The sequence below is a fragment of the Ranitomeya variabilis genome, chromosome 2, assembly GCF_051348905.1.
Source record: "Ranitomeya variabilis isolate aRanVar5 chromosome 2, aRanVar5.hap1, whole genome shotgun sequence".
NCBI lineage: Eukaryota > Metazoa > Chordata > Amphibia > Anura > Dendrobatidae > Ranitomeya > Ranitomeya variabilis.
The window spans coordinates 1,115,806,088-1,115,832,185 of NC_135233.1; the positions used below are offsets into that span (position 1 = coordinate 1,115,806,088).

The 26,098-nt window shown below is 45.6% G+C and overlaps 1 protein-coding gene across 1 annotated transcript in view; it reads left to right on the forward strand.

Annotated features, from left to right (window-relative positions):
- The window catches only part of LOC143808876 (uncharacterized), a 986,487-nt gene that overhangs the window by 909,202 nt on the left and 51,187 nt on the right, over positions 1 to 26,098 (forward strand). Inside the window, exons 4-6 of the mRNA XM_077292031.1 lie at positions 24,512 to 24,603; positions 24,685 to 24,760; positions 24,855 to 24,931. Coding sequence (XP_077148146.1) covers positions 24,512 to 24,603; positions 24,685 to 24,760; positions 24,855 to 24,931 — 245 coding nt within the window. The remainder of the gene's footprint in view (positions 1 to 24,511; positions 24,604 to 24,684; positions 24,761 to 24,854; positions 24,932 to 26,098) is intronic.

Sequence of the window (26,098 nt, forward strand, 5' to 3'; positions counted from 1 at the left end):
GTGCTCCGGGGCGGCCTGTGGGGGGGGTCTTCATGTGGTGCTCTGCTTATGTATTCATCACTATGGCTTCTGACAGATCACGGATCCCTCACTGACCTGCCCCCTAGTTTACATCCTGAAATTATATATATTGCAAGATTAAAATAAATCACCTTCAGCAGGCAGGCGCCTGCACTGCAGCATGATTGCATGTATAATGTGAATTTAATTCTTTTATTTGTTGGTATAAAATCTGTATACAAATGGCAACACCTGCGCAGTAGCAGCTATCGACGATCCAATAGATGCTACTACGCAGACGGCGCCATCTTGGTGGAGGATTTTTTTTCTCTCTAGCAAAATGGTGTGCTGGCGCAGTAGCATCTATTGGATCGCCATTTTGAGATATATATATATATATATATATATATATATATATATATATATATATATAAAATTTATGCCAGATAAAAGAATTAAATTAATATATAAAATATTCAGTGACCTGTCAGAAGCCATACAGTTGAATAGCTAATCAGAGCGCCACATGAAGCCACCACAGAGCAGGAGCATATCAGTAATCTTTATCTTCAGTTTTGAGTTAAACAACCACAAGACGGATTTCATCACCGGGTATCATTGTAATCAGTATAATGGGCCAAATCAGCATTTCAATTGATATATAAATAATGCCTAACCACTATGGTGGATCTTAACCCTCTATCACTCCAGCTCTATTTCCCACAGAGTGCCACCTCCTTTTGCTTCCCTGATGGCCTCTATGCTGTGTTTCCTTCTGGAAAAAGAGCTGTATGTCGATCAGGAAGAGGTGGCACTGAGCGGGTATATAGCTGGAGTAACAAATCTACTCCCTCATTTGCATATGTATGCAAACCAATTTCAGATGAATGGACTGGACATGTAAAAATATTGCTGGAATATTTTGAAAGAGCTACATGGGCATATACATAGATTCAGCCTCATTCATTCCCTATGGGACTTGCGGACATGTGCGGCTCTTGCAGTGAGACAAAAAGACAGCGCTAGCAGCGTTTTTTTTTCTGTTGCTGCAAGTACCGCATTTGCTGGATCATGGCAAAACCGCAAGTGCCGCACATGTCCGCAAGTCCCATAGGGAATGAATGAGGCCGAACGCAGTGCTGCTGTAAGTGATCCGTTACGCGGCAGATGCGGAAAAACTGCCGGATCTGCTGCAAATGGCAAAAATCGCTGATGTGAAAGTAGCCTAAGTGACTGCCAATAGTGTCTGAATTAGTCATACTCACCAATGGGGGAGGCAGCACTAAAAGTGCCTAGGGCGGCATAAACTCTAAATACGGCCCTGGGTATCACCATGTGCTTCCAGGAATCCAGTCCACTCCAGGACATTCCATCACACTAACCATTCAGTCCATGGTCTCACCACATGCTTCCAGGAATCCAGTCCACTCCAGGACATTCCAACACACTGACCATTCTGTCCATGGTCTCACCATGTGCTTCCAGGAATCCAGTCCACTCCAGGACATTCCATCACACTAACCATTCAGTCCATGGTCTCACCACATGCTTCCAGGAATCCAGTCCACTCCAGGACATTCCAACACACTGACCATTCTGTCCATGGTCTCACCATGTGCTTCCAGGAATCCAGTCCACTCCAGGACATTCCAACACACTGACCATTCTGTCCATGGTCTCACCATGTACTTCCAGGAATCCAGTCCACTCCAGGACATTCCAACACACTGACCATTCAGTCCTTGGTCTCACCACGTGCTTCCAGGAATCCAGTCCACTCCAGGACATTCCAACACACTGACCATTCTGTCCATGGTCTCACCATGTGCTTCCAGGAATCCAGTCCACTCCAGGACATTCCAACACACTGACCATTCAGTCCATGGTATCACCATGTGCTTCCAGGAATCCAGTCCACTCCAGGACATTCCATCACACTAACCATTCAGTCCATGGTCTCACCACGTGCTTCCAGGAATCCAGTCCACTCCAGGACATTCCAACACACTGACCATTCTGTCCATGGTCTCACCATGTGCTTCCAGGAATCCAGTCCACTCCAGGACATTCCAACACACTGACCATTCAGTCCATGGTATCACCATGTGCTTACAGGAATCCAGTCCACTCCAGGACATTCCATCACACTAACCATTCTGTCCATGGTCTCACCATGTGCTTCCAGGAATCCAGTCCACTCCAGGACATTCCAACACACTGACCATTCTGTCCATGGTCTCACCATGTACTTCCAGGAATCCAGTCCACTCCAGGACATTCCAACACACTGACCATTCAGTCTTTGGTCTCACCACGTGCTTCCAGGAAATCAGTCCACTCCAGGACATTCCAACACACTGACCATTCTGTCCATGGTCTCACCATGTACTTCCAGGAATCCAGTCCACTCCAGGACATTCCAACACACTGACCATTCAGTCCATGGTCTCACCACGTGCTTCCAGGAAATCAGTCCACTCCAGGACATTCCAACACACTGACCATTCTGTCCATGGTCTCACCATGTGCTTCCAGGAATCCAGTCCACTCCAGGACATTCCAACACACTGACCATTCAGTCCATGGTCTCACCACGTGCTTCCAGGAAATCAGTCCACTCCAGGACATTCCAACACACTGACCATTCTGTCCATGGTCTCACCATGTACTTCCAGGAATCCAGTCCACTCCAGGACATTCCAACACACTGACCATTCTGTCCATGGTCTCACCATGTGCTTCCAGGAATCCAGTCCACTCCAGGACATTCCAACACACTGACCATTCTGTCCATGATCTCACCATGTACTTCCAGGAATCCAGTCCACTCCAGGACATTCCAACACACTGACCATTCAGTCCTTGGTCTCACGACGTGCTTCCAGGAAATCAGTCCACTCCAGGACATTCCAACACACTGACCATTCTGTCCATGGTCTCACCATGTACTTCCAGGAATCCAGTCCACTCCAGGACTTTCCAACACACTGACCATTCAGTCCATGGTCTCACCACGTGCTTCCAGGAAATCAGTCCACTCCAGGACATTCCAACACACTGACCATTCAGTCCATACACTCTGAACCATGTGACCAAACCCTGGTCACATTATGTAGCTGTAACCACCCCATAGGTGGGAGGTGTGTGTGGTTATCCAGTCCCTCCCAGCTCTCCTACTAACCCTGTAGCCTCCCTTTTAACTATACAAATACTTGTGGGACTACAGGTCCCAGAACAACAATACTAGAGGCTTACAGCGCAGATTCCTGTTGTGAACTCTGTTTTTGGGCTCCCTCTTGTGGTCACAAGTGGTACTGTGTGAGTGCTGTCTTTGGGCTCCCTCTGGTGGCTCTTTGTGTCATTCTGCAGGTCTGAGGCTGGTTCAGCTGTCTCGTTATCTGTTAGCTGGTTTCCTATTTAGCTCACCTGGACTTTCAGTGGTTGCCTGCTGTCGATGTATTCAGTGCTATTTTGATCTCTCCTGAATCCCTTCGTTATCAGTCTCGCCGAGAGAAGCTAAGTTTCTGTTTGGTTATTTTTTGCTCATCAGTGTTCAATATGTTTCTTGGTTATTTATTTGTCCTTGTCCAGCTTGCTAATATGTGATTTCCCTGCTTGCTGGTAGCTCTAGGGGGCTGAGTTTCTCCCCTCACACCGTTAGTTGGTGTGGGGGTTCTTGAATTCTCAGCGTGGATATTTTGTATAGGGTTTTTTACTGACCGCACAGTTCCCTGCCTGTCTTCTGCTATCTAGTATTAGTGGGCCTCATTTGCTGAATCTGTTTTCATTTCTACGTTTTGTATTTTCCCCTTACCTCACCGTTATTATTTGTTGGGGGCTTCCTATATCTTTGGGGTCATTTCTCTGAGGCAAGTGAGGCCTTACTTTCTCTATAGGGGTAGCAAGTTTCTCAGGCTGCGTCGAGACGTCCAGGAATTTAGGCACGTTCAAGGGCTACCTTCAGTGTGTTTGGTTAGGATCAGGTTTTGCGGTCAGTCCAGTTACCACCTCCCTAGAGCTTGTTCTGTGTTCAGTAACTTAGCTAGTCCAATCTGTGATCCTCAGCCACTAAGGATCATAACAGTACAGCAGGCCAAAAAAGTGTTTAATGCATCGCAGAAGTGGGATAAGAGAATTCCTGAGTACAATTTTTTTTTTTTCCTCTCCCTTTGCTGCAGTCTGTCCAGCTTCTCTCATCCCCTTAATCTATGGGTGGCTTTGAGTTCAGCTGCAGACATGGATATTCAGAGTCTGACTTCTAGTGTGGATTGTCTTGCTGCAAGGGTGCAAAGCATTCAGGATTTTGTTGTTCACAGTCCTATGTCTGAGCCAAAAGTACCTATTCCTGAGTTGTTTTCTGGAGATAGATCTAGGTTTCTGAATTTTAAGAATAATTGTAAATTATTTCTTTCTTTGAGACCTCGTTCCTCTGGTGATTCCGCTCAGCAAGTTAGAATTGTTATCTCCCTATTACGTGGCGACCCTCAAGATTGGGCTTTCTCCCTGGCGCCAGGAGATCCTGCATTGCTGAATGTGGATGCGTTTTTTCTGGCGCTTGGATTGCTTTATGAGGAACCTAATCTTGAGAACCAGGCAGAAAAGGCCTTGCTGGCTCTCTCTCAGGGCCAGGATGAAGCTGAGGTGTATTGTCAAAAATTTCGGAAATGGTCGGTGCTTACTCAATGGAATGAGTGTGCCCTGGCTGCAAATTTCAGAGAAGGTCTTTCTGAAGCCATTAAGAATGTTATGGTGGGGTTCCCCACGCCTGCAAGTCTGAATGACTCAATGGCTTTGGCCATTCAGATTGATCGGCGTTTGCGGGAGCGCAAATCTGCGCACCATCTGGCAGTGTTTTCTGTACAGAGACCTGAGTCTATGCAATGTGACCGAATTCTGACCAGAATTGAGCGGCAAAATCATAGACGTCAAAATGGGTTGTGCTTTTACTGTGGTGATTCAACACATTCTCAGCATGCTCTAAGCGCGTAAAAAAATTGCTAAATCTGTCACCGTTGGTACTATACAGCCTAAATTCATTTTGTCTGTTACTTTAATTTGTTCTTTGTCTTCCTATTCGGTTATGGCTTTTGTGGATTCAGGTGCTGCCCTGAACCTGATGGATTTGTCATTTGCCAGGCGCTGTGGTTTGGTCCTGGAGCCTTTGGATTTCCCTATTCCACTGAGGGGAATTGATGCTACACCATTGGCTGAGAATAAGCCTCATTATTGGACTCAAGTGACTATGTGCATGACTCCTGTACATCAGGAGGTGATTCGCTTTCTTGTGCTGCATAATTTGCATGATGTTGTCGTTTTGGGTCTGCCATGGCTGCAGGCTCATAATCCAGTTCTGGATTGGAAAGCTATGTCTGTTTCAAGTTGGGGTTGCCAGGGGATTCATGGCGATGCTCCTTTGGTGTCAATTGCTTCTTCCACTCCTTCTGAGGTCCCTGAGTTTTTGTCGGACTACCAGGATGTATTTGATGAGCCCAGATCCGGTGCCCTGCCTCCTCACAGGGATTGTGATTGTGCTATAAATTTGATTCCTGGTAGTAAGTTCCCTAAGGGCCGACTTTTTAATTTGTCTGTACCAGAACATGCCGCGATGCGGAGCTATATAAAGGAGTCTTTAGAGAAGGGACATATTCGCCCGTCCTCCTCCCCTCTTGGTGCAGGATTCTTTTTTGTGGCCAAGAAGGATGGTTCTCTGAGACCTTGTATAGATTATCGTCTTCTAAATAAAATCACGGTCAAATTTCAGTATCCTTTGCCATTATTATCTGATCTGTTTGCTCGGATTAAGGGGTCCAGTTGGTTCACCAAGATAGATCTTCATGGTGCGTATAACCTTGTGCGTATCAAGCAGGGGGACAAATGGAAAACAGCATTTAATACGCCCGAAGGCCATTTTGAGTACTTGGTGATGCCTTTTGGACTCTCTAATGCTCCTTCTGTGTTCCAGTCCTTCATGCATGACATCTTTCGAGAATATCTGGATAAATTTATGATTGTGCATCTGGATGACATTTTGGTCTTTTCTGAGGACTGGGAGTCCCATGTGAAGCAGGTCAGGATGGTATTTCAGGTCCTGCGTGCTAATGCCTTATGTGTGAAGGGCTCAAAATGTCTCTTCGGAGTACAGAAGGTTTCCTTTTTGGGTTTTATTTTTTCTCCTTCTACTATTGAGATGGACCCAGTCAAGGTCCAGGCTATTCATTACTGCACTCAGCCTACATCTGTTAAGAGTCTTCAGAAGTTCTTGGGTTTTGCTAATTTTTACCGTCGCTTCATTGCTAATTTTTCTGGCGTGGTTAAACCCTTGACGGATATGACCAAGAAGGGTTCTGATGTGACTAATTGGTCTCCTGCGGCCGTGGAAGCCTTTCGGGAGCTGAAGCGCCGGTTTTCTTCAGCTCCAGTTTTGTGTCAGCCTGATGTCTCTCTTCCTTTTCAGGTCGAGGTTGATGCTTCTGAGATTGGAGCAGGGGCTGTTTTGTCGCAGAGAAGCTCTGATTGCTCTGTGATGAAACCTTGTGCTTTCTTTTCAAGAAAGTTTTCGCCTGCCGAGCGGAATTATGATGTTGGTAATCGGGAGTTGTTGGCTATGAAGTGGGCATTTGAGGAGTGGCGACATTGGCTCGAGGGAGCTAAGCATCGTGTGGTGGTCTTGACTGATCACAAAAATCTGATTTATCTCGAGTCTGCCAAGCGGCTGAATCCTAGACAGGCTCGTTGGTCGTTGTTTTTCTCCCGTTTCGATTTCGTTGTCTCGTACCTGCCTGGTTCGAAGAACGTGAAGGCTGATGCTCTTTCTAGGAGTTTTGTGCCTGACTCTCAGGGAGTTTCAGAGCCGGCTGGTATCCTCAAAGAGGGAGTGATTTTGTCTGCCATTTCCCCAGACTTGCGACGAGTGCTGCAGAAATTTCAGGCGGATAGACCTGACCGTTGCCCACCAGAGAGACTGTTTGTCCCAGATAGATGGACCAGCAGAGTTATTTCCGAGGTTCATTCTTCGGTGTTGGCAGGCCATCCTGGGATTTTTGGTACCAGAGATTTGGTGGCTAGGTCCTTCTGGTGGCCTTCCTTGTCGCGGGATGTGCGTTCCTTTGTGCAGTCCTGTGGGATTTGTGCTCGGGCTAAGCCTTGCTGTTCTCGTGCCAGCGGTTTGCTTTTGCCTTTGCCTGTCCCGAAGAGGCCTTGGATGCACATTTCCATGGATTTTATTTCGGATCTTCCAGTCTCTCAGAGAATGTCTGTCATTTGGGTGGTGTGTGATCGTTTTTCCAAAATGGTCCATTTGGTGCCCTTGCCTAAGTTGCCTTCCTCCTCCGATTTGGTTCCTCTATTTTTTCAGAATGTGGTTCGCTTGCATGGCATCCCTGAAAATATTGTGTCTGACAGAGGATCCCAGTTTGTGTCCAGATTTTGGCGGATCTTTTGTGCTAAGATGGGCATTGATTTGTCTTTTTCGTCAGCCTTCCATCCTCAGACGAATGGCCAAACCGAGCGAACTAATCAGACCTTGGAAACTTATTTAAGATGTTTTGTTTCTGCTGATCAGGATGATTGGGTGACTTTTTTGCCATTGGCCGAGTTTGCCCTTAATAATCGGGCTAGTTCTGCTACTTTGGTTTTGCCTTTTTTCTGCAATTCTGGTTTTCATCCTCGTTTCTCCTCGGGTCAGGTCAAGCCTTCTGACTGTCCTGGGGTGGATTCTGTGGTGGATAGGTTGCAGCAGATTTGGAATCATGTGGTGGACAATTTGAAGTTGTCACAGGAGAAGGCTCAGCGCTTTGCCAACCGCCGTCGCGGTGTGGGTCCCCGACTTCGTGTTGGGGATTTGGTATGGCTGTCTTCTCGGTATGTTCCTATGAAGGTCTCCTCTCCTAAATTCAAGCCTCGCTTCATCGGTCCTTATAAGATTTTGGAAATCCTTAACCCGGTGTCATTTCGTTTGGACCTCCCAGCGTCGTTTGCCATTCATAACGTGTTCCATAGGTCTTTGTTGCGGAGGTATGTGGTGCCTGTGGTTCCTTCTGTTGAGCCCCCTGCCCCGTTGCTGGTTGAGGGCGAATTGGAGTACGTGGTGGAGAAGATTTTGGATTCTCGTGTTTCTAGATGGAGGCTTCAGTATTTGGTTAAGTGGAAGGGCTATGGTCAGGAGGATAATTCCTGGGTTGTCGCCTCTGATGTTCATGCAGCCGATTTGGTTTGTGCCTTCCATGTGGCTCATCCTGATCGCCCTGGGGGTTTTGATGAGGGTTCGGTGACCCCTCCTCAAGGGGGGGGGTACTGTTGTGAACAAATATTAACGGTGAGTTAAGGGGAAAGCACAAACGCAGAGATGAAATAGATTTAGCAAATGAGGCCCGCTAATACTAGATAGCAGAAAATAGGAAGAGAACTGTGCGGTCAATAGAAAACCCTAAGCAAAATATCCACGCAGAGATTGCTCGAGCCCCCGCACCAACTAACGGTGCGGGGGAAGCAACTCCATAACCCAGAGCTTACCAGCAGCAAGAACTCACATATTAGCAAGCTGGACTAAACTCATCATACACTGAAATCATATTGCAGACTGATGAGCAAAAAATAATCAAACAGAAACTTAGCTTCTCCAGAAGAGACTGAAAACGAAGATAATCAGGGGAGATCAGAATAGCACTGAATACATCGACAGCCGGCAACAAGTGGAGGTGAAGCAGAGCTAAATAGGAAACTCCCTAGTGCATAACGAGGCAGCTGATTCAGCCACAGATCCGCAGGATAACAAACAAAGCCACCAGGGGGAGCCCAAAAACAAAACTCACACAATACCACCTGTGACCACAAGAGGGAGCCCGAAAACAGAGTTCACAACAGTCACCCGACCCTTTGTAGTCAATCCACTTTCCAAGTGTACCCCTTCTCGTGACCTTTCTTTCCATGCGCACTAATGGTCTTTCACCGGGAAGGAACAACCACGGGAAGGGCAGCATCCAATAAAGGAAAACCACCTATGCTGTTGTGAATTCTGCTTTTGGGTTCCCTCCGGTGGTGGTAGGTGGTAATGCAGTTGTCCCTGGGTTTTAGTCCTGGTCAGGTGTTTCTGCTGATTGCAGTTCTGACTGGGGTATTTAGGTGTGCAGGATTCATTAGTCCTTGCCAGTTGTCAATTGTTGTTGGGAGGTTTAGGACCTCTGCCTGGTTCCTTCTGCCTTTCTGCCAAACCAGCAAAGATAAGTGTCTGGTTTTGTTTCTGTGGCACACATGTTGTGTGCTTCACAATTCAGTGCTATTCTTTTGTGTTTTCTTGTCCAGCTTAGATTGTGTCAGTATTTTCTCAGTCTTGTTGGATTCTCTGGGGTTGCAGATATTCACTCCACGTCTTTAGTTAGATTGTGGAACTTTTTGTATTATCTGCTGTGGATATTTTTTGAAGGGTTTTAATACTGACCGCCTAGTATTCTGTCCTATCCTTTCCTATTTAGCACATTTCAGCGGACATGCCGTCTTCATCAGGTGGGACTTTGAAACGCGTTGTGACTAAACTGTATCCAGTGTCAGTGTCTCCTTCCAGCGCTCCTGTGACCAATTTCTACCTTTAACCCATTGTTGCTTATTGGTCTCTCAAAAACCATTCAGTCCCACATTCAAGGATTCTCAGTTTACAACAATATCACTCCAGACTTTACAATCACATAGACAACGAGGAGAACATATAACAATCCCCCGACTCCTGAAATATACAGGAAGAACTGCAGAGGACCCTGACCAAAATCGCTGGGCAAGTTTGGCTACTCGTCACTTCATTCAGCCGTCATTTAATTATCGGTGATACATCTAAAGACACATTGAGACATACAACAGACCACAAATGATACCTGCAACAATTCAAATACCGGCAAAGGTTCAGCAGAGCTTGTCTTGTTCAGACCACCCATTACCCGTCCCGGAGCCCTCTAGGTGACACTGAATTTCTAGTAACACAATGGGCTCCTCTCCACAGCTCATTCAGTGTTTCTAAGAGAGATCATTGCGGTTGGCCCAAAGAGGTCCAGTTCTGACAATCCGGGTTTTCAGCACCACGTACTGATGTGGAAACCTATATGGAAAGTTTTAGGAGAAATTCAAAAGGTTTCACACATTTGCCAGTTGTAATGAAATCTGGGTTTTGATCCATCGGAGACCAGAGCACAGAAGCAGAAGTCTCTTGGTGTCCTGGCTGGTCTGATGGCCCAGTCACAAGGCTTTATTACAAGCACCGAGATAAGAAAATTAGGAATGGCTGCTTACATTACCTAAGACAGAAGATATTTATGCTAGAAAAACAAAATAGTAAATTATGGATTAGGTCAAATTATTTTCCAACCAGTTCTGCCCAGATTACTACAATTTTAGAAACAAAGGATCCATTATAAGATACAGCAGCCTGTCTTACTGCTTTTATGAGTAACACTTATACAACTAATACTAAAATAGATATAACGGTAGATTCCATTGTCTAAGATAATAGTGAAAGCAAAGTATAAATATTTACCACAACAGGATGGAGGTGTCCTTACAGAATAGACAGACGAGCGGAGGGGATAGAAGAGACGGACAGGTACAGATGTCTAACAATGCCAATAACTGGGCCACAAGTCTTCATTACGGCTCTCCCTTCAGTCCCATTTCCCAGGGTATGACCGGCCCCCACACACGTGACCCTACTTTACAAGCTTGTCCCTCAAGGACTCAATCTAGCAGTGGGGAAGATTTTCACCCCACAATTGCCTCTCATGAGTTTGTAACATTTTGCCAGGAAAATGAAGGATTACATTGTTCCCCTGCATCTTTACATGATGGGCACATTTTTAATTGTCATTAGGAGAAATAAAATAAAATGGACTCACACTTTGTTACTTATTTTCACTGAGCACAACGAGGCCCCATCTGTCCACACGGCGGAGCTCAGAAGAAAGGTGCACCAACTCACTTTTGGAGCGCAGACTTTAGTGTTGGGTGCTGTGTACGGAGCCTCTAAAGCGCTAGCACTGCCGAAACCCCCCAAAAGTGAGCACACATCGGAAGTTACACTCCCTTGATGATGTAATCTACGAATGCAGTGAATATTATGATCAGAGAGGTTATTTCCATACAAAGAAAGACACAGTGGATACTGCAGAACGAGAAGTCCAAGTATGCCGCTGCAGTGTCCACCATAGATTGTAGTGCCTAGCTTCCGGAAACTGAAAGGGCTCCGCTACAGTAATGCCAAGTATGCCCCTGCAGTGTCCACCATAGATTATAGTGCCCATCTTCAGCTTCCGGAAACTGAAAGGGCCCCGCTACAGTAATGCCAAGTATGCCCCTGCAGTGTCCACCATAGATTGTAGTGCCCATCTTCAGCTTCTGGAAACTGAAAGGGCCCCGCTACAGTAATGCCAAGTATGCCCCTGCAGTGTCCACCATAGATTGTAGTGCCTAGCTTCCGGAAACTGAAAGGGCCCCGCTACAGTAATGCCAAGTATGCCCCTGCAGTGTCCACCATAGATTGTAGTGCCTAGCTTCCGGAAACTGAAAGGGCCCCGCTACAGTAATGCCAAGTATGCCCCTGCAGTGTCCACCATAGATTGTAGTGCCTAGCTTCCGGAAACTGAAAGGGCCCCGCTACAGTAATGCCAAGTATGCCCCTGCAGTGTCCACCATAGATTGTAGTGCCTAGCTTCCGGAAACTGAAAGGGCCCCGCTACAGTAATGCCAAGTATGCCCCTGCAGTGTCCACCATAGATTGTAGTGCCTAGCTTCCGGAAACTGAAAGGGCCCCGCTACAGTAATGCCAAGTATGCCCCTGCAGTGTCCACCATAGATTATAGTGCCCATCTTCAGCTTCCGGAAACTGAAAGGGCCCCGCTACAGTAATGCCAAGTATGCCCCTGCAGTGTCCACCATAGATTGTAGTGCCTAGCTTCTGGAAACTGAAAGGGCCCCGCTACAGTAATGCCAAGTATGCCCCTGCAGTGTCCACCATAGATTGTAGTGCCTAGCTTCCGGAAACTGAAAGGGCCCCGCTACAGTAATGCCAAGTATGCCCCTGCAGTGTCCACCATAGATTATAGTGCCCATCTTCAGCTTCCGGAAACTGAAAGGGCCCCGCTACAGTAATGCCAAGTATGCCCCTGCAGTGTCCACCATAGATTGTAGTGCCTAGCTTCTGGAAACTGAAAGGGCCCCGCTACAGTAATGCCAAGTATGCCCCTGCAGTGTCCACCATAGATTGTAGTGCCTAGCTTCCGGAAACTGAAAGGGCCCCGCTACAGTAATGCCAAGTATGCCCCTGCAGTGTCCACCATAGATTATAGTGCCCATCTTCAGCTTCCGGAAACTGAAAGGGCCCCGCTACAGTAATGCCAAGTATGCCCCTGCAGTGTCCACCATAGATTGTAGTGCCTAGCTTCCGGAAACTGAAAGGGCCCCGCTACAGTAATGCCAAGTATGCCCCTGCAGTGTCCACCATAGATTGTAGTGCCTAGCTTCCGGAAACTGAAAGGGCCCCGCTACAGTAATGCCAAGTATGCCCCTGCAGTGTCCACCATAGATTGTAGTGCCTAGCTTCTGGAAACTGAAAGGGCCCCACTACAGTAATGCCAAGTATGCCCCTGCAGTGTCCACCATAGATTGTAGTGCCTAGCTTCCGGAAACTGAAAGGGCCCCGCTACAGTAATGCCAAGCATGCTGACGTCAGCTGCAGTGTTGGACACCGTGCAGGTGGGAATCATACAGACACTACTGTATTATCATGGTATTGTTAGACTGGGCCGTGTCATTGGTATGCTATAAGGATTGCCTCTTTACAGGTTAGTCCTTCCTCTGATCTCAGTAATCCCTCCATTCTTCTTCCACATTCACTGTCCACCATCCTAGAAGCCCATGTGTTGGCGGCTCTGATGTAGAAGTCTTTTTACCTACTGTATGTGTGCATATCTAAAAGAATTCAGCTGTGAAATCAATCTTCGTGAGTAATGGTACATGGAGACAGCCATAGAAATGAAGCCCCACGCACCCTGCACTCTGCGCTTAGTCATGGAGTCAGAACAGTAAAGACTTCTGCCAAAAACACCTGTAAAGCCAGACTACAGCTTATAGAAAGCTACGGAACATTTCACCCTAAATTAACCCCATAATCCAACATTTCTATAGGCCAATAATTAGCACTTCGATCATGAATGCGGACATAGATTACCTAACAAGGTATGAAGTGACACCTGGGGAGGTAAATACAAGGAAAATTATCTTTACTGACATCATATTTTAAAATGACATAACTTTAAAAGGCAGGACGATGGAAAGGTCGGACCTCCAAACAGAACCAAGGTGTGACCCAATGACACAGATGAAAATGTATATATGATGTTGCTGTGCTTTAACCCTAGAACGCATACCCATAGAAATCTACACATTCACGCACCTGGGGCCTTTTAGGCCTGTTTACAATTATCATGGAATAACTCAAATAAAAATACTTTTCACAATTTATTTTACAATTGCAAGGTAAGGCTGCATTCCCACTAGCGCAGGGGTCCGCCAGGAGGGGATCCGTAATGGTGACCCCAGCTAAGGCTGGCGGAATCCTGGAGTTACCAGGAGGTCAGATCCATTATGGATCCCCTTCTGGCGAACCCCAGCGCTACTGGGAACACAGCCTAAGATGTGTATATTTCAAAACGTAATTATGTGCCTAAAACTACAAAAAAGTAAGTAAATGGGCCGCCAAATATATTCTATATGCAATTTTTTTATGAAAACATTTTTTGGTTGTAGCAAACTTGGTGCAGGAATATTTATTTGTAACTTTACATATTCCCCCGACAATTCTCGCATATTATTTTTTCGGCTGAATGTTCCTTGCATACATTTTGTCCACAAGTAGAACAGAAACGCTCCGATTTTCTTTCCTTCTTTGCTGGACAAATATAGCAGCGCTGTCATGCAGAATCCACACTCTTCCCAGCAATAGCAGAGTCATAAAAGTTCTTCCGCAGCAACAATACAGACAAAAAGATTGAGTATCACATGTAAACCTAGTACAGGCCTAAAAGGCCCAGGTGCGTGAATATGGGGTAGTCCCAAAAACAGGTTGTTATACCGAAATGTCTGTAACATAAAAATATATGACTAACTTGAAATTACTAACAGCTATATACCTGAGGATTACCTAGATTTTCAAAATTCTAACTAAAGTACTTTTACAGAAAATAGAAAACAAGTAACCTGGCCGGCCTGCGAGTCCCCAGGTATGCGTTCTAGGGTTAATAAACCCTATATAGACATATTGCACCAAAAAGGGATCATTCCAAAAAATCTTTATTAGAGAAACCACATAATTAAAAGTAACAACAATGCTAGATGGGATTCTCTGAAAGGTGACAACTGCACCGGAGCTGCAGGTAAGAGGATAAAGACATGCTTAATCAAAGAAAAAACGTCCCTGTAATAAATACGCTAGTGCTAGTGATCCACAAAGTATATAACACTAAGCTGGTAAAGAACGTCCAGCGAACACATGTAAACAAAACAGGGACACAAGATAAGGTTATAAGAGCATAATTACCTCAAGACCGGCTGGCGTGCCTTCTTCCGGGTTCTGCTAGGGTTAAGTCGTATCCCTATAGGAAGGAAGAGAGGACTAGCAATATGGGGGGGATATAAAACGTCTCTTGTATCCCATTAAAGGGTATAAACAGTGAAACAACAAGACATAACAATGCCCGCACATCAGGAAACAAACATAGCTCTTGTAGTATTGATAATAGATTTCATAGTGACCAACAAGAGGAAATAGGATCCAACCTTGTGCAAAAAAGAAAAAAAAGAAAGACAATAAATGCCAAGCAATATATGAAGTGGTCACTAGATGGCAGTGCAGTATCAGAAATGAAACGGGATCGGTGCATAAGGCAAATGCCAGGTGGCTAAGATGCAGAGAACAAACGATCACAAAGCCATGAAGTGTTTACCTGAAGATGAGGGGAGAAGGTGGCAGGTAGGAAGGCGGCCACCTGAGAGTCTAGGCATAGTGTGGGTTTATATGTCCTGGAGAGCGGGTGTGACGTGCGGGAGGGGGCGGAGTCAATCGGCCGCATGGGTGGAGTTAGTGGGCGTGTCAGGTGTTACTAGGGGTGTGTACAGCGTTGCTAGTGGCGCATGAAGCCGGTGGTCATGTGCTTCGAGGTGACGGAGACTTCCGCTCCTGCGTCTGGTGGTGTGTGGTGGGACGCACCATCAATGTGACGCCGATGGCCAGTCCAGCAGAGCTATGAGACCGGCGCATGCGCACCCACGCTGGGAGGAAAAAGACAGGGGAGAGAGAGTAAGACGTGCAGCCGCCCTCTCTCACCTTGGGAGTTACAGCTACAAGACAGAGGGAGGGGGGAAGGAGAGGAATTGTATACAAAAGTCTACATAGTACGGGGGGGGGGAAGGGTATGGAAGTGGTGGTAACACAGAAGCTTGTTAATATAAGACGTTCGGCCAGTTACAGAACAGCAGGCTACTGTAACCAAGTAGGAGGGACCAAGTGAAGGAAAGGATGGAGGCCTAGGTGGCCCAAGAATACCGATTGTGCAGGGAATAAAGAGAGAGGTGGTATACATTATAATGAACAGTGCAGGAAGAGACTTTGATCTGGGGGAAGAAGAAGTCCTTGGAAGGACCATTGGGATGAATAAAGTGCCCGGGGCCTTGATGCTGAGAGTGCCCATGGCCTATTACTGCCACTTAGTGAAGAGGGAGCAATGGTGGAAATAATGCGCTGCACATTGTCTTCATATAAATAATGAAAAGATAGGAATGGTGACTAAAAAGACCATTAGGAATAATAAAGTGCTAATATTAGTGCCACATCATGCTCAATAATGGAAAGATAGAAGTAGATAAAGTGCTCAGAGCCTTAAATGCAAAAAGAAAAGAATAGAACATCATATATAAGGTGACTGAAAAAATGTTCTGGAAAAATCCAAGTGATCAGAAACCTAAGATATAGAACAGAAATGACATTGCCTATACATGAATCAAATCTCACATCTCCAACTACAAAGGTTCGAAGTTTGGCTTTCTACAGGGCCATACCGTGCTCGGAATACGCCCCTTCCTGAAGATAGTCGGAATAGTACACACAATGTATAAGGGCAGTCCGTGGGAGTCCCGAGGAGCTGGAAGTTTCATAGCGGTTTTCCTGTCAAGAGAATTCCTCCGAGGATGAGCATCGAAAGTCGACCCCCAGATATATGCAAAGGATAAGGACCAATGAGACTTCGTCCCCCCAGAACATATAGAATACCTAAGGTAAGTAAGAAATAGCTTTAAAATATATAAAAACAATGAATTTTTGTCTGAATAAAGGAATAAGGGAGTGAGGGAAAGTTAAAACCTAGATACCAATTGAAAACCTCGGAAAAACACGAACAATAATGAATGCAGTCAGTATGGAGACAATAGCAGATTACAGGAAGGACCATGGTTCTCGTTAAGGCCTCTAGGTGGGATGGTGTTGAGGCGATAGATCCATCTGCTTTCCTGTCGTGCCAGTGCCTTTCCCAGATCCCCTCCTCTTATTCCTAGATCCATTTGGTCTGAGGCTTTGAACATTAGACCCCTAGGTTGGGAGTTGTGAGGTATTGTGGAATGGCGAGGTAGGGTTTTGAGGGATGAGATATCATCAAGCGTTTTGGATTTTTCTAGGTCTCTAATATGTTCCCTGACTCTGATCTTAAATTCCCTTGTTGTTCGGCCCACGTATATCAGGTTGCAGGGGCAGGTGGCGTGATATATTACTCCGTGGGGAGGAGCATGTTAGATATTTTCTGATGGTGTATGTTTTAGATTCATCAGAACTTGATAATTTGTTTACTTTTTTCAGATTTCCACATGCTTTACACAACCCACAGGGGAAGAAGCCTTGTAATGTAGTTGCACTTGGTCAGAAGTAGGGTCACATAATGGCTGTGGACCAACATGTCTTTAAGATTACGGCTTCTTTTGGCCACCAAGGAGGGATACGAGGGGAGGCATTTTTTTAGGACAGGGTCTGTCATTAGGATATGCCAGTGCTTTTTAACGACGATGAGTTGGAGAAATGAGTCTCCTGGAGACAAACTATATCTAAGAGTCTAAGAATGCATGTTTGCGTTTTAAAGGGGAGTTGAAGCCCCTAACGTTTTGTGAAAGTACTCTACACATGATGGTGTAGTATTGTGAAGCTGGTAGTGGGGTTTCCCCAAGAACTTACCCGGTGCGCTTGGTAAGATGGGGACGATTCAACGACCTTAAAAAGAACTCTTAACCCGGCAAAGCAGCTATAATGAGCAATCCTATATGGAAACAAAAGGGAAAAACAAGAGGGGGGAGGACACAGACATTTATCCAACAATAAACAGAAAACATCCAATGGACTTGAAGTCCAGAACTCATAGCGATTAGGTCTCCCCTATTATCAGAGGAAGACCAGGAAGCACCAAATTCGGGCAGCATGTAATATCCCAGCAGGCGTAGCCCATGCTTATGATAGAATCCTGCTGTAAGTAAGTCCAGCTCACATATTCATAGTAGTCGTGAATGTAGCAAGTGAATTTCTCCACCACATACAGAAGGAAAGGACAGTCATAGTCAAACATTTCCAACAAGGCCGAGAAAGCCCGCATGTTCCATCATGAACCCTCCAGCCAGGAGGGGACAACATCTAGACCCCGGGTTGGGTGGGTAAAGGGGTTGGAGAACTTCAAATAACATTTGGCTGTTGCCGACTTGATCTGCGGACTTCTGACCACTCTCTTGTCGGTCTATTCCGACGAGGTGGTAATGGTCGGGGTATCTTCTGATATGCCTGCCTGACTCAAAGCCAATTCCCCCTCCTCCAGTGTCTTGCAAGTATTGGTTTTGTTGTGGACTGAGAAGGATAAAGCAAAAGGAAATCCCCATCTATATTTCATTTGGGCTGCCTGTAGTGCTGAAGTTACCGGTTTCAGGTTTCTTCTCCTCATCAGGGTGGCGGGTGCTAAGTCTGCAAATATTTGTACTGAATCAGGGAGATCAGACATTGTATGTACATTTCTTGTTGCCGAGAGAATTAAGTCAGTGCTTCTTCATGTAGGAGTTTTAGGATAACATCCCTTGGGTTTTTATCTGAGCGTGGTTTCCCTATGGATTCTGGTGATATGTAATAGGGCTGGCTCCGTTTGTGGGAGCAAAGCAGAAAATAATGTGGAGGCTGTATCTTTAAGAGCCGTAATGTCCTCAGGAAGGCCACGGATGCGTAGGTTACCCCTGCGGGACCTGTTTTCTATGTCCTCACATTTACGCTCTAGTTCAGAAATACGATCCATGTTGTTTTTAATGGCTCCCTGATCATCCTCCAAGGAATCTGCTCCTGCGTCCATCTTTTCCTCTAATACAGAGGTTCTCGGAGCCACTTCCTGCAGTTTAACAGTGATGGTCTGCATAGCTGAAGCTAGTTCAGCTGTAAAGGTGTCTTGCAGAGCTTTAATCAGCTCAGCTGTATGTGTAGCAGTGTCCCCATGTTGGGCCAGTTACCTCCATTGCCTGTGGGGCAGGAGAAGAAGGAGACGCTGTGTGTGCGGCGGCCATCTTAGATTTCCTGCCTCCCAAGAAGTGCAACATTATAGGCCGGGATCCTGGCCTGATGGAGCTTTCCCGTGTCGGCATCACCCTCCCGAGGTCCGTGGTAAGTGCGGGCTGTCACGACATCCGAATCGCCTCTGTCCGGGTGCTGATGTGGGCTATTTTTAGCCTGCAGGGGAGCGGAGCTCAGCGGTGCGTGTCCGACACCATCGAGGTCCGCACATGCCCCCCCTTATTACAGATTTTTACTGCTTATTTCCCCATTATAGGATTTATTATCACAATTGTGTTCCATGTACTTTTTATCATCTCTGATTGTCACGTAATTGCAAGGGACAATTGGCCCCTATCCTGTCCCTCAAGCTAGGCTATCCCTGTTCCCCTGGTTACCCCAGATGGTGGAGACTCCGGGGTTTCATACCTTGTTTTGCTCCTAAATAAACTTTTCTCTGTTCCTTCCCCCTCCCAGGGAGGTATGGGACAGAAGTGATTTGTGTCAAAAACGACACCCGAGAGATCACGCAGATCACACCGCTGCCATCAGTTGTCAAAGATCACAGAGAGGAAGGTCACACTGAACCCACCACACTGTTATCTTTTTGTCACAAAACGCACTGTGCAGCCCTATTGTCAGGACAATTACACAATTGACTGATGATTTATGGAGGAGGCAGCAGGATGTTTCCACTAGGACTGTTATTGGAGAACTAACATTCAGCTTATGGTATATACACCTCTGATTCCAACTCATGGAGTACATGTATATACCTCAGTACGGTCACTGCTAACTCCACAATAACCCAAGAACTACGCTCTGTCACCACCAATTGTTTATACAGGTCGATCGGACACCTGACAGTTAGCATGTGGTTTACAGAACAAAAGGAACAAAACTATTACAATTTATATTTAGTCCAGAACAATAGGCAGTGTTTTTCTCAAAAATATGCAAAAGATTTTACAAAGTAGACATCACAATACAGCATATAGAGTTACATCAAATAATCAGGATTAACAAAAGAAACTTACTAAATGCTGGTCACAGAGATGGCTCAGAGCTTAGTGAAGGGGAGCACTTTGATTGAAAATGTCTGGTGGACTGTGGATCAGGCCTATACTGGGTTGTACCTCCCGGCATTAAACGCAGATCATAACTTACTTGGTCTTTTTATCAGCACCTAAGTTACACCCTCTACATTCTGACCTCACAGTGGTCTGGTCACGCGATGTGGCTTCTGTTTTAGAAAATTATGAAATTTCCAACATTCATGATATCTTCACTCCTGACAATCACAGGCATTCAATATCGACATCATATTTCTTATTGTGATTTTACCTTTTCATAGATAGGAAACATGGCTTTGATTAAGGGCCTATAGGCAGGTGTCACAGTATATATGCATATTCTTCGCCTATTAGTCCAGAATTTAATTGAAAATGTGTATCCCATCAGTATCGGATCTATACAAACACCAGTATTTCTAAGTATACATTGGAGACAGATGTCTACAACAGACTCTTTCATTATAGCAGCTTATCACTCTTCAATCCACAAACCTTAGGGTACCGTCTCACAGTGGCACTTTGGTCGCTACGACGGTACGATCCGTGACGTTCCAGCGATATCCATACGATATCGCTGTGTCTGACACGCAGCAGCGATCAGGGACCCTGCTGAGAATCGTACGTCGTAGCAGATCGTTTGGAACTTTCTTTCGTCGCTGGATCTCCCACTGTCATCGCTGGATCGGTGTGTGTGACACCAATCCAACGATGCGTTCGCTTGTAACCAGGGTAAACATCAGGTTACTAAGCGCAGGGCCGCGCTTAGTAACCCGATGTTTACCCTGGTTACCATCATAAAAGTAAAAAAAAAAAAAAACACTACATACTCACATTCCGGTGTCCGTCAGGTCCCTCGCAGTCTGCTTCCCGCTCTGACTGACTGCCGGCCGGAAAGTAAGAGCAGAGCACAGCGGTGACGTAGACTCTGTTCCTGTTTCAACCATTTTGTCACCACAGGCAGTCCCAGCCTCAAAGGGAATTGTAATCAGTATTGTGACTTCCCAGCTATGCGTCATTTATTCACTTGCCATGTGTCACCAGCGTAATTCTACTTCATGGAGGCTCATAGATTGCAAGCTCTTGGGAGATTCCGTGTGAGATCGGAGGGGGTGAATGCCCCCTTCTCGGAGAGGCCTTAGGGGACTCTACAAGATTCCACAACTATGTGATAAACACTTGGCACTCAACTTGGATAAACTATGAAGAGCTTTAATGCTGTCCAATGAACAGTACAAATGTTTCGGTCACTACATAGACCTTCATCAGTGTCCTAGAAGACATATTGAATCAGACAAGTAAATCAATCATAGAAATCTTGTCAGAAAAAAACAAAACTTAGACAATCGTTTTATGAAACCAGAAGAAGCCTCTCATTTGTATTTATAAACAATTTCCCATTGTGGGGGGAGCGAAAAAGGAATAATATAGGTAAAACAAGGACAGGGCAAGGAAACCTACCCGACTGCTTTTTTTGTATAGGTCGCACGGTTTGTAATGATAATGTCACCTATAAGGTAGGGAGAAATGTTTAATAACTGACATCAGAGTATAAAAAGCTGTGTGCTCAAGGCATATTTGTTATGTGTGAGTCACCAGAAGAGAATGGGTGATGATTAGTGTTGAGCATTCCGATACCGCAAGTATCGGGTATCGGCCGATATTTGCGGTATCGGAATTCCGATACCGAGTTCCGATATTTTTGGGATATCGGGATCGGGATCCATATTCATGTGTAAAATAAAGAATAAAAATAAAAAATAGGGATATACTCACCCTCGGACGCGCCCTGGTTGTAACCGCTGCAACCGGCAGCCTCCGTTCCTAAGAATGAGCGAGTGAAGGACCTGCGATGACGTCGCGGTCTTGTGATTGGTCGCGTAACCGCTCACGTGACCGCGACGTCATCGAAGGTCCTTCACTCGCTCATTCTTAGGAACGGAGGCTGCCGGTTGCAGCGGTTACAACCAGGGCGCGTCCGAGGGTGAGTATATCCCTATTTTTTATTTTTATTCTTTATTTTACACATGAATATGGATCCCAGGGCCTGAAGGAGAGTTTTCTCTCCTTCAGACCCTGGGAACCATCCAGGATCACTTCCGATATTTGTGTCCCATTGACTTTTATTGGTATCGGGTATCGGTATCGGCGATATCCGATATTTTTCGGATATCGGCCGATACAATCCGATACCGATACTTTCAAATATCGGAAGGTATCGCTCAACACTAGTGATGATAATGGTTGTTGTCAGAGGTAAGGGTGAGTATGGAGGATGAACACATGGTGTAGGGATCGTACTCAGGTGCTGCAGGAGGAACACACGAGGCGTGTTTCTTTAAGGAAGTCCGTGCTGGTTTATTTGCTTCATAACCCAGCAGCAGCAACAAAAAGTAAAAAGCCATGGAGTCTGGAGCCTCACACAGGAGGCTTCTACATCCCAAGACACAGACCATGTGCCAAACAACGGCCTCCATTATGTAGGCTGTAACCACACCCACAGTTGAGGTACAGAGGGGAAAAAAGTATATAGTCAGCCACCAATTGTGCAAGTTCTCCCACATAAAAAAATGAGAGAGGCCTGTAATTGACATCATAGGTAGAGCACAACTATGAGAGAAAAATGAGAAAACAAATCCAGAAAATCACCTTGTCTGATTTGGGAAGATTTATTTTGCAAATTATGGTGGAAAATAAGTATTTGGTCATTAACAAAAGTTCATCTCAATATTTTGTTATTTATCCTTTGTTGGCAATGACAGAGGTCAATCGTTTTCTGTAAGTCTTCACAAGGTTGGCACACACTGTTGGTTGTATGTTGGCCCATTCCTCCATGCAGATATCCTCTAGAGAAGTGATGTTTTGTGCCTGTCACTGGGCAACACGGACTTTCACCTCCCTCTTAAGGTTTTGTATAGGGTTGAGACCTGGAGACTGGCCAGGCCACTCCAGGACATTCATATTCTTTTTATGAAGCCACTCCTTTGTTGCCCTGGTGGTGTGCTTGGGATCATTATCATGCTGAAAGACCCATCCATGTTTCATCTTCAATGCCCTTGCTGATGGAAGGAGGTTTGCACTCAAAATCTCACGATACATGGCCCATTCATTCTTTCATGTACACGGATCATTCGTCCTGGTCCCTTTGCAGAGAAACAGCCCTAAAGCATGATGTTTCCACCCCCATGCTTCACAGTAGGTATGGTGTTCTTTGGATGCAACTCAGCATTCTGTCTCCTCCAAACACGACGAGTTTTGTTTCTACCAAACAGTTCTACTTTGATTTCATCAGACCATATGACATTCTCCCAATACTCTTCTGGATAATCCAAATGCTCTCTAGCAAGCTTCAGATGGGTCCGGACATGTACTGGCTTAACCAGGGGGACACATCTGGCACTGCAGGATTTGAGTCCCTGGAGGCGAAGTGTTACTGATGGTAGCCTTTGTTACGGTGGTCCCAGCTCTATGCAGGTCATTCACTAGGTCCCCCGTGTGGTTCTGGGATTTTTGCTCACTGTTCTTGTGATTATTTTGACCCCAGGGGGTGAGATTTTGCGTCGAGCCCCAGATCGAAGGAGATTATCAGTGGTCTTGCATGTCTACCATTTTCTTATTATTGCTCCCACGGTTGATTTCATCACACCAAGCTGTTGCCTATTGCAGATTCAGTCTTCCCAGTCTGGTGCAGGGCTACAATTTTGTTTCTGGTGTCCTTCGACAGCTCTTTGGTCTTCACCATAGTGGGGTTTGGAGTGTGACTGCTTGAGGTTGTGGACAAGTGTCTTTTATACTGATAACAAGTTCAAACAGGAGCCATTACTACAGGTAATGAGTGGAGGACAGAGGAGCCTCTTAAAGAAGTTACAGGTCTGTGAGAGACAGAAATCTTGCAAGTTTTTAGGTGACCAAATACTTATTTTCCATCATAATTTGCAAAATAAATCTTGCCTAATCAGACAAGGTGATCTTTCTTTCTTGTTTTCTCATTTTGACTCTCACAGTTGTGGTCTACCTATGATGTCAATTACAGGCCTCTCTCATATTATTATGTGGGAGAACTTGCACAATTGGTGGCTGACTAAATATGACATAGGTCGTGTAGTCACTGTACCTGGTATATATTTCCTGCACGCAACCTCCGATCCTCACAAGATCTCCTTCTCTACTCCCTTCTTATCTCCTCTTCCCACAATCGCATACAAGACTTCTCCCGTGCATCACCCCTACTCTGGAACTCTCTACGACAACATATCAGACTCTCACCTACTGTCAAAACCTTCAAAAAGAACCTGAAGACCGACCTCTTCCGACAAGCCTACAACCTGCAGTAACCACCAATCGACCAAACCGCTGCACGACCAGCTCTATCCTCACCTACTGTATCCTCACCCATCCCTTGTAGACTGTGAGCCCTCGCGGGCAGGGTCCTCTCCTCCTGTATCCTCACCCATCCCTTGTAGATTGTGAGCCCTCGCGGGCAGGGTCCTCTCTCCTCCTGTATCCTCACCCATCCCTTGTAGATTGTGAGCCCTCGCGGGCAGGGTCCTCTCTCCTCCTGTATCCTCACCCATCCCTTGTAGACTGTGAGCCCTCGCGGGCAGGGTCCTCTCTCCTCCTGTGTTCTCATCCATCCCTTGTAGATTGTGAGCCCTCGTGGGCAGGGTCCTCTCTCCTCCTGTACCAGTTGTGACTTTTATCGTTTAAGATTATTGTACCTGTTTATATTATGTATACCCCTCCTCACATGTAAAGCGCCATGGAATAAATGATGCTATAATAATAAATAATAATAATAATAAAAATAATATATACAAAGGTCCTGTAATCAGACGCTGTGTGTCTTCCACAGATGGATCCAGGAGGAGAAATCCCCCGGAGAGATGTCCGGCTCCTCTGTATACACAGGACTGTCCAGAGGAGAATGTTCCAGAGAATCATCAGGTAGATGACGCTATAGTCTCCATCACATACAACCATAAATCATTTATTTGTGGTTCATTTCACATTTTTCTTGTAATTTAGGGTGAAGATCTGATTAATATTAAGGTTGAGGTCATAGATGAAGAAGAGGAGACGGATTTCATGGCCGATCAGCAGTGTAAGGAGGGGGACGTTCATGTCTGTTAGAGGGTCACCTAGATACTACTCCAATCATCCCATGTAACACTCCCTTGTCCGGCTGTTTCCTACAGATGTCCTCAGTGTAAGAAATTCCCCGGAGAGATGTCCGGCTCCTCTGTATTCCCAGGACCGTCCGGAGAGTCACCAGGTAGATGAAGCTCGGCCTCCACCACATCTACAGCTGTGAATATTGAAAACTTCACCAGTTTTCTAAGTAAATTTATTTCTTAAAGCGCTATTGACATGAAATTCTCACCAGATGTTGGTAACAACTAGTGATGAGCGAGTATACTCATTGATCGGGTTTTCCCGAGCACGCTCAGGTGATCTACAAGTATTTGTTAGTGTTCGGAGATTTAGTTTTCATCGCCGCAGCTGCATGATTCACAGCTACTAGCCAGCCTAAGTACATGTGGGGGTTGCCTGGTTGCTAGGGAACCCCCACATGTATTCAAGCTGTCTAGTAGCTGTAAATCGTTCAGCTGCGGCGATGAAAACTAAATCTCCGAGCATTTACAAATACTCGGAGATCACCTGAGTGTTTTCCCGAGCAACAAGTACACTCGCTCATCACTAATAACAACCCATCCAATCCACACAGGCAAATAAATCATCCATAGATGTCCATAAACTAAGTTATGTGTAATAATACGAAAAACACAGGGAAAAAGTATTGAACACACTTACTGAAATGTAATCAATACTTATTACAAAACCCATTGTTGATGATGAAGCTTCAAGACGCCTCCTGTTCCTCCATACGTTAGATCTGGTAGTTGGCTGAGCCATTCCAACAGCTTTAGTTTCTTTCCCTGAGACCAGTTGAGATTTCCTTTGCTGTGTGTTTGGGATCATTGTCCTGCTGAAATGTCCACTCTGTTTCATCTTCTTCATCCTGGTAGATGGCAGCAGATTTTTATCAGGAATATCTCTGTACATTTGTCCATTCATCCTTTCTTCAATTACATGATGTTTGCCAGTGCCATATGCTGAAAAACAGCCCCATACCATAATGTTCCCACCTCCAAACTTCACTGTTGGTATGGTGTTTTTGGGGTGATATGCAGCACTTTTGGCCTCCAAACATGATGTGTATTATGGCTTCCAAAGAGATAAATTTTGGTCTCATCTGACCAGACTATTCTCCAGTATTTCGCAGGCTTGTCTAAATGTTGTTGCGCAAAGTGTAAACGCACTTGGACATGTTTTTTGTTCAGCAATGGAGTCTTGCCTGGTGGGCGTGCACACAGGCCAGGGAGGTTTGTTGGTGTGCGTGCATACAGGCCTTGAAGGCTGTGTGGTGAGCATGCATACA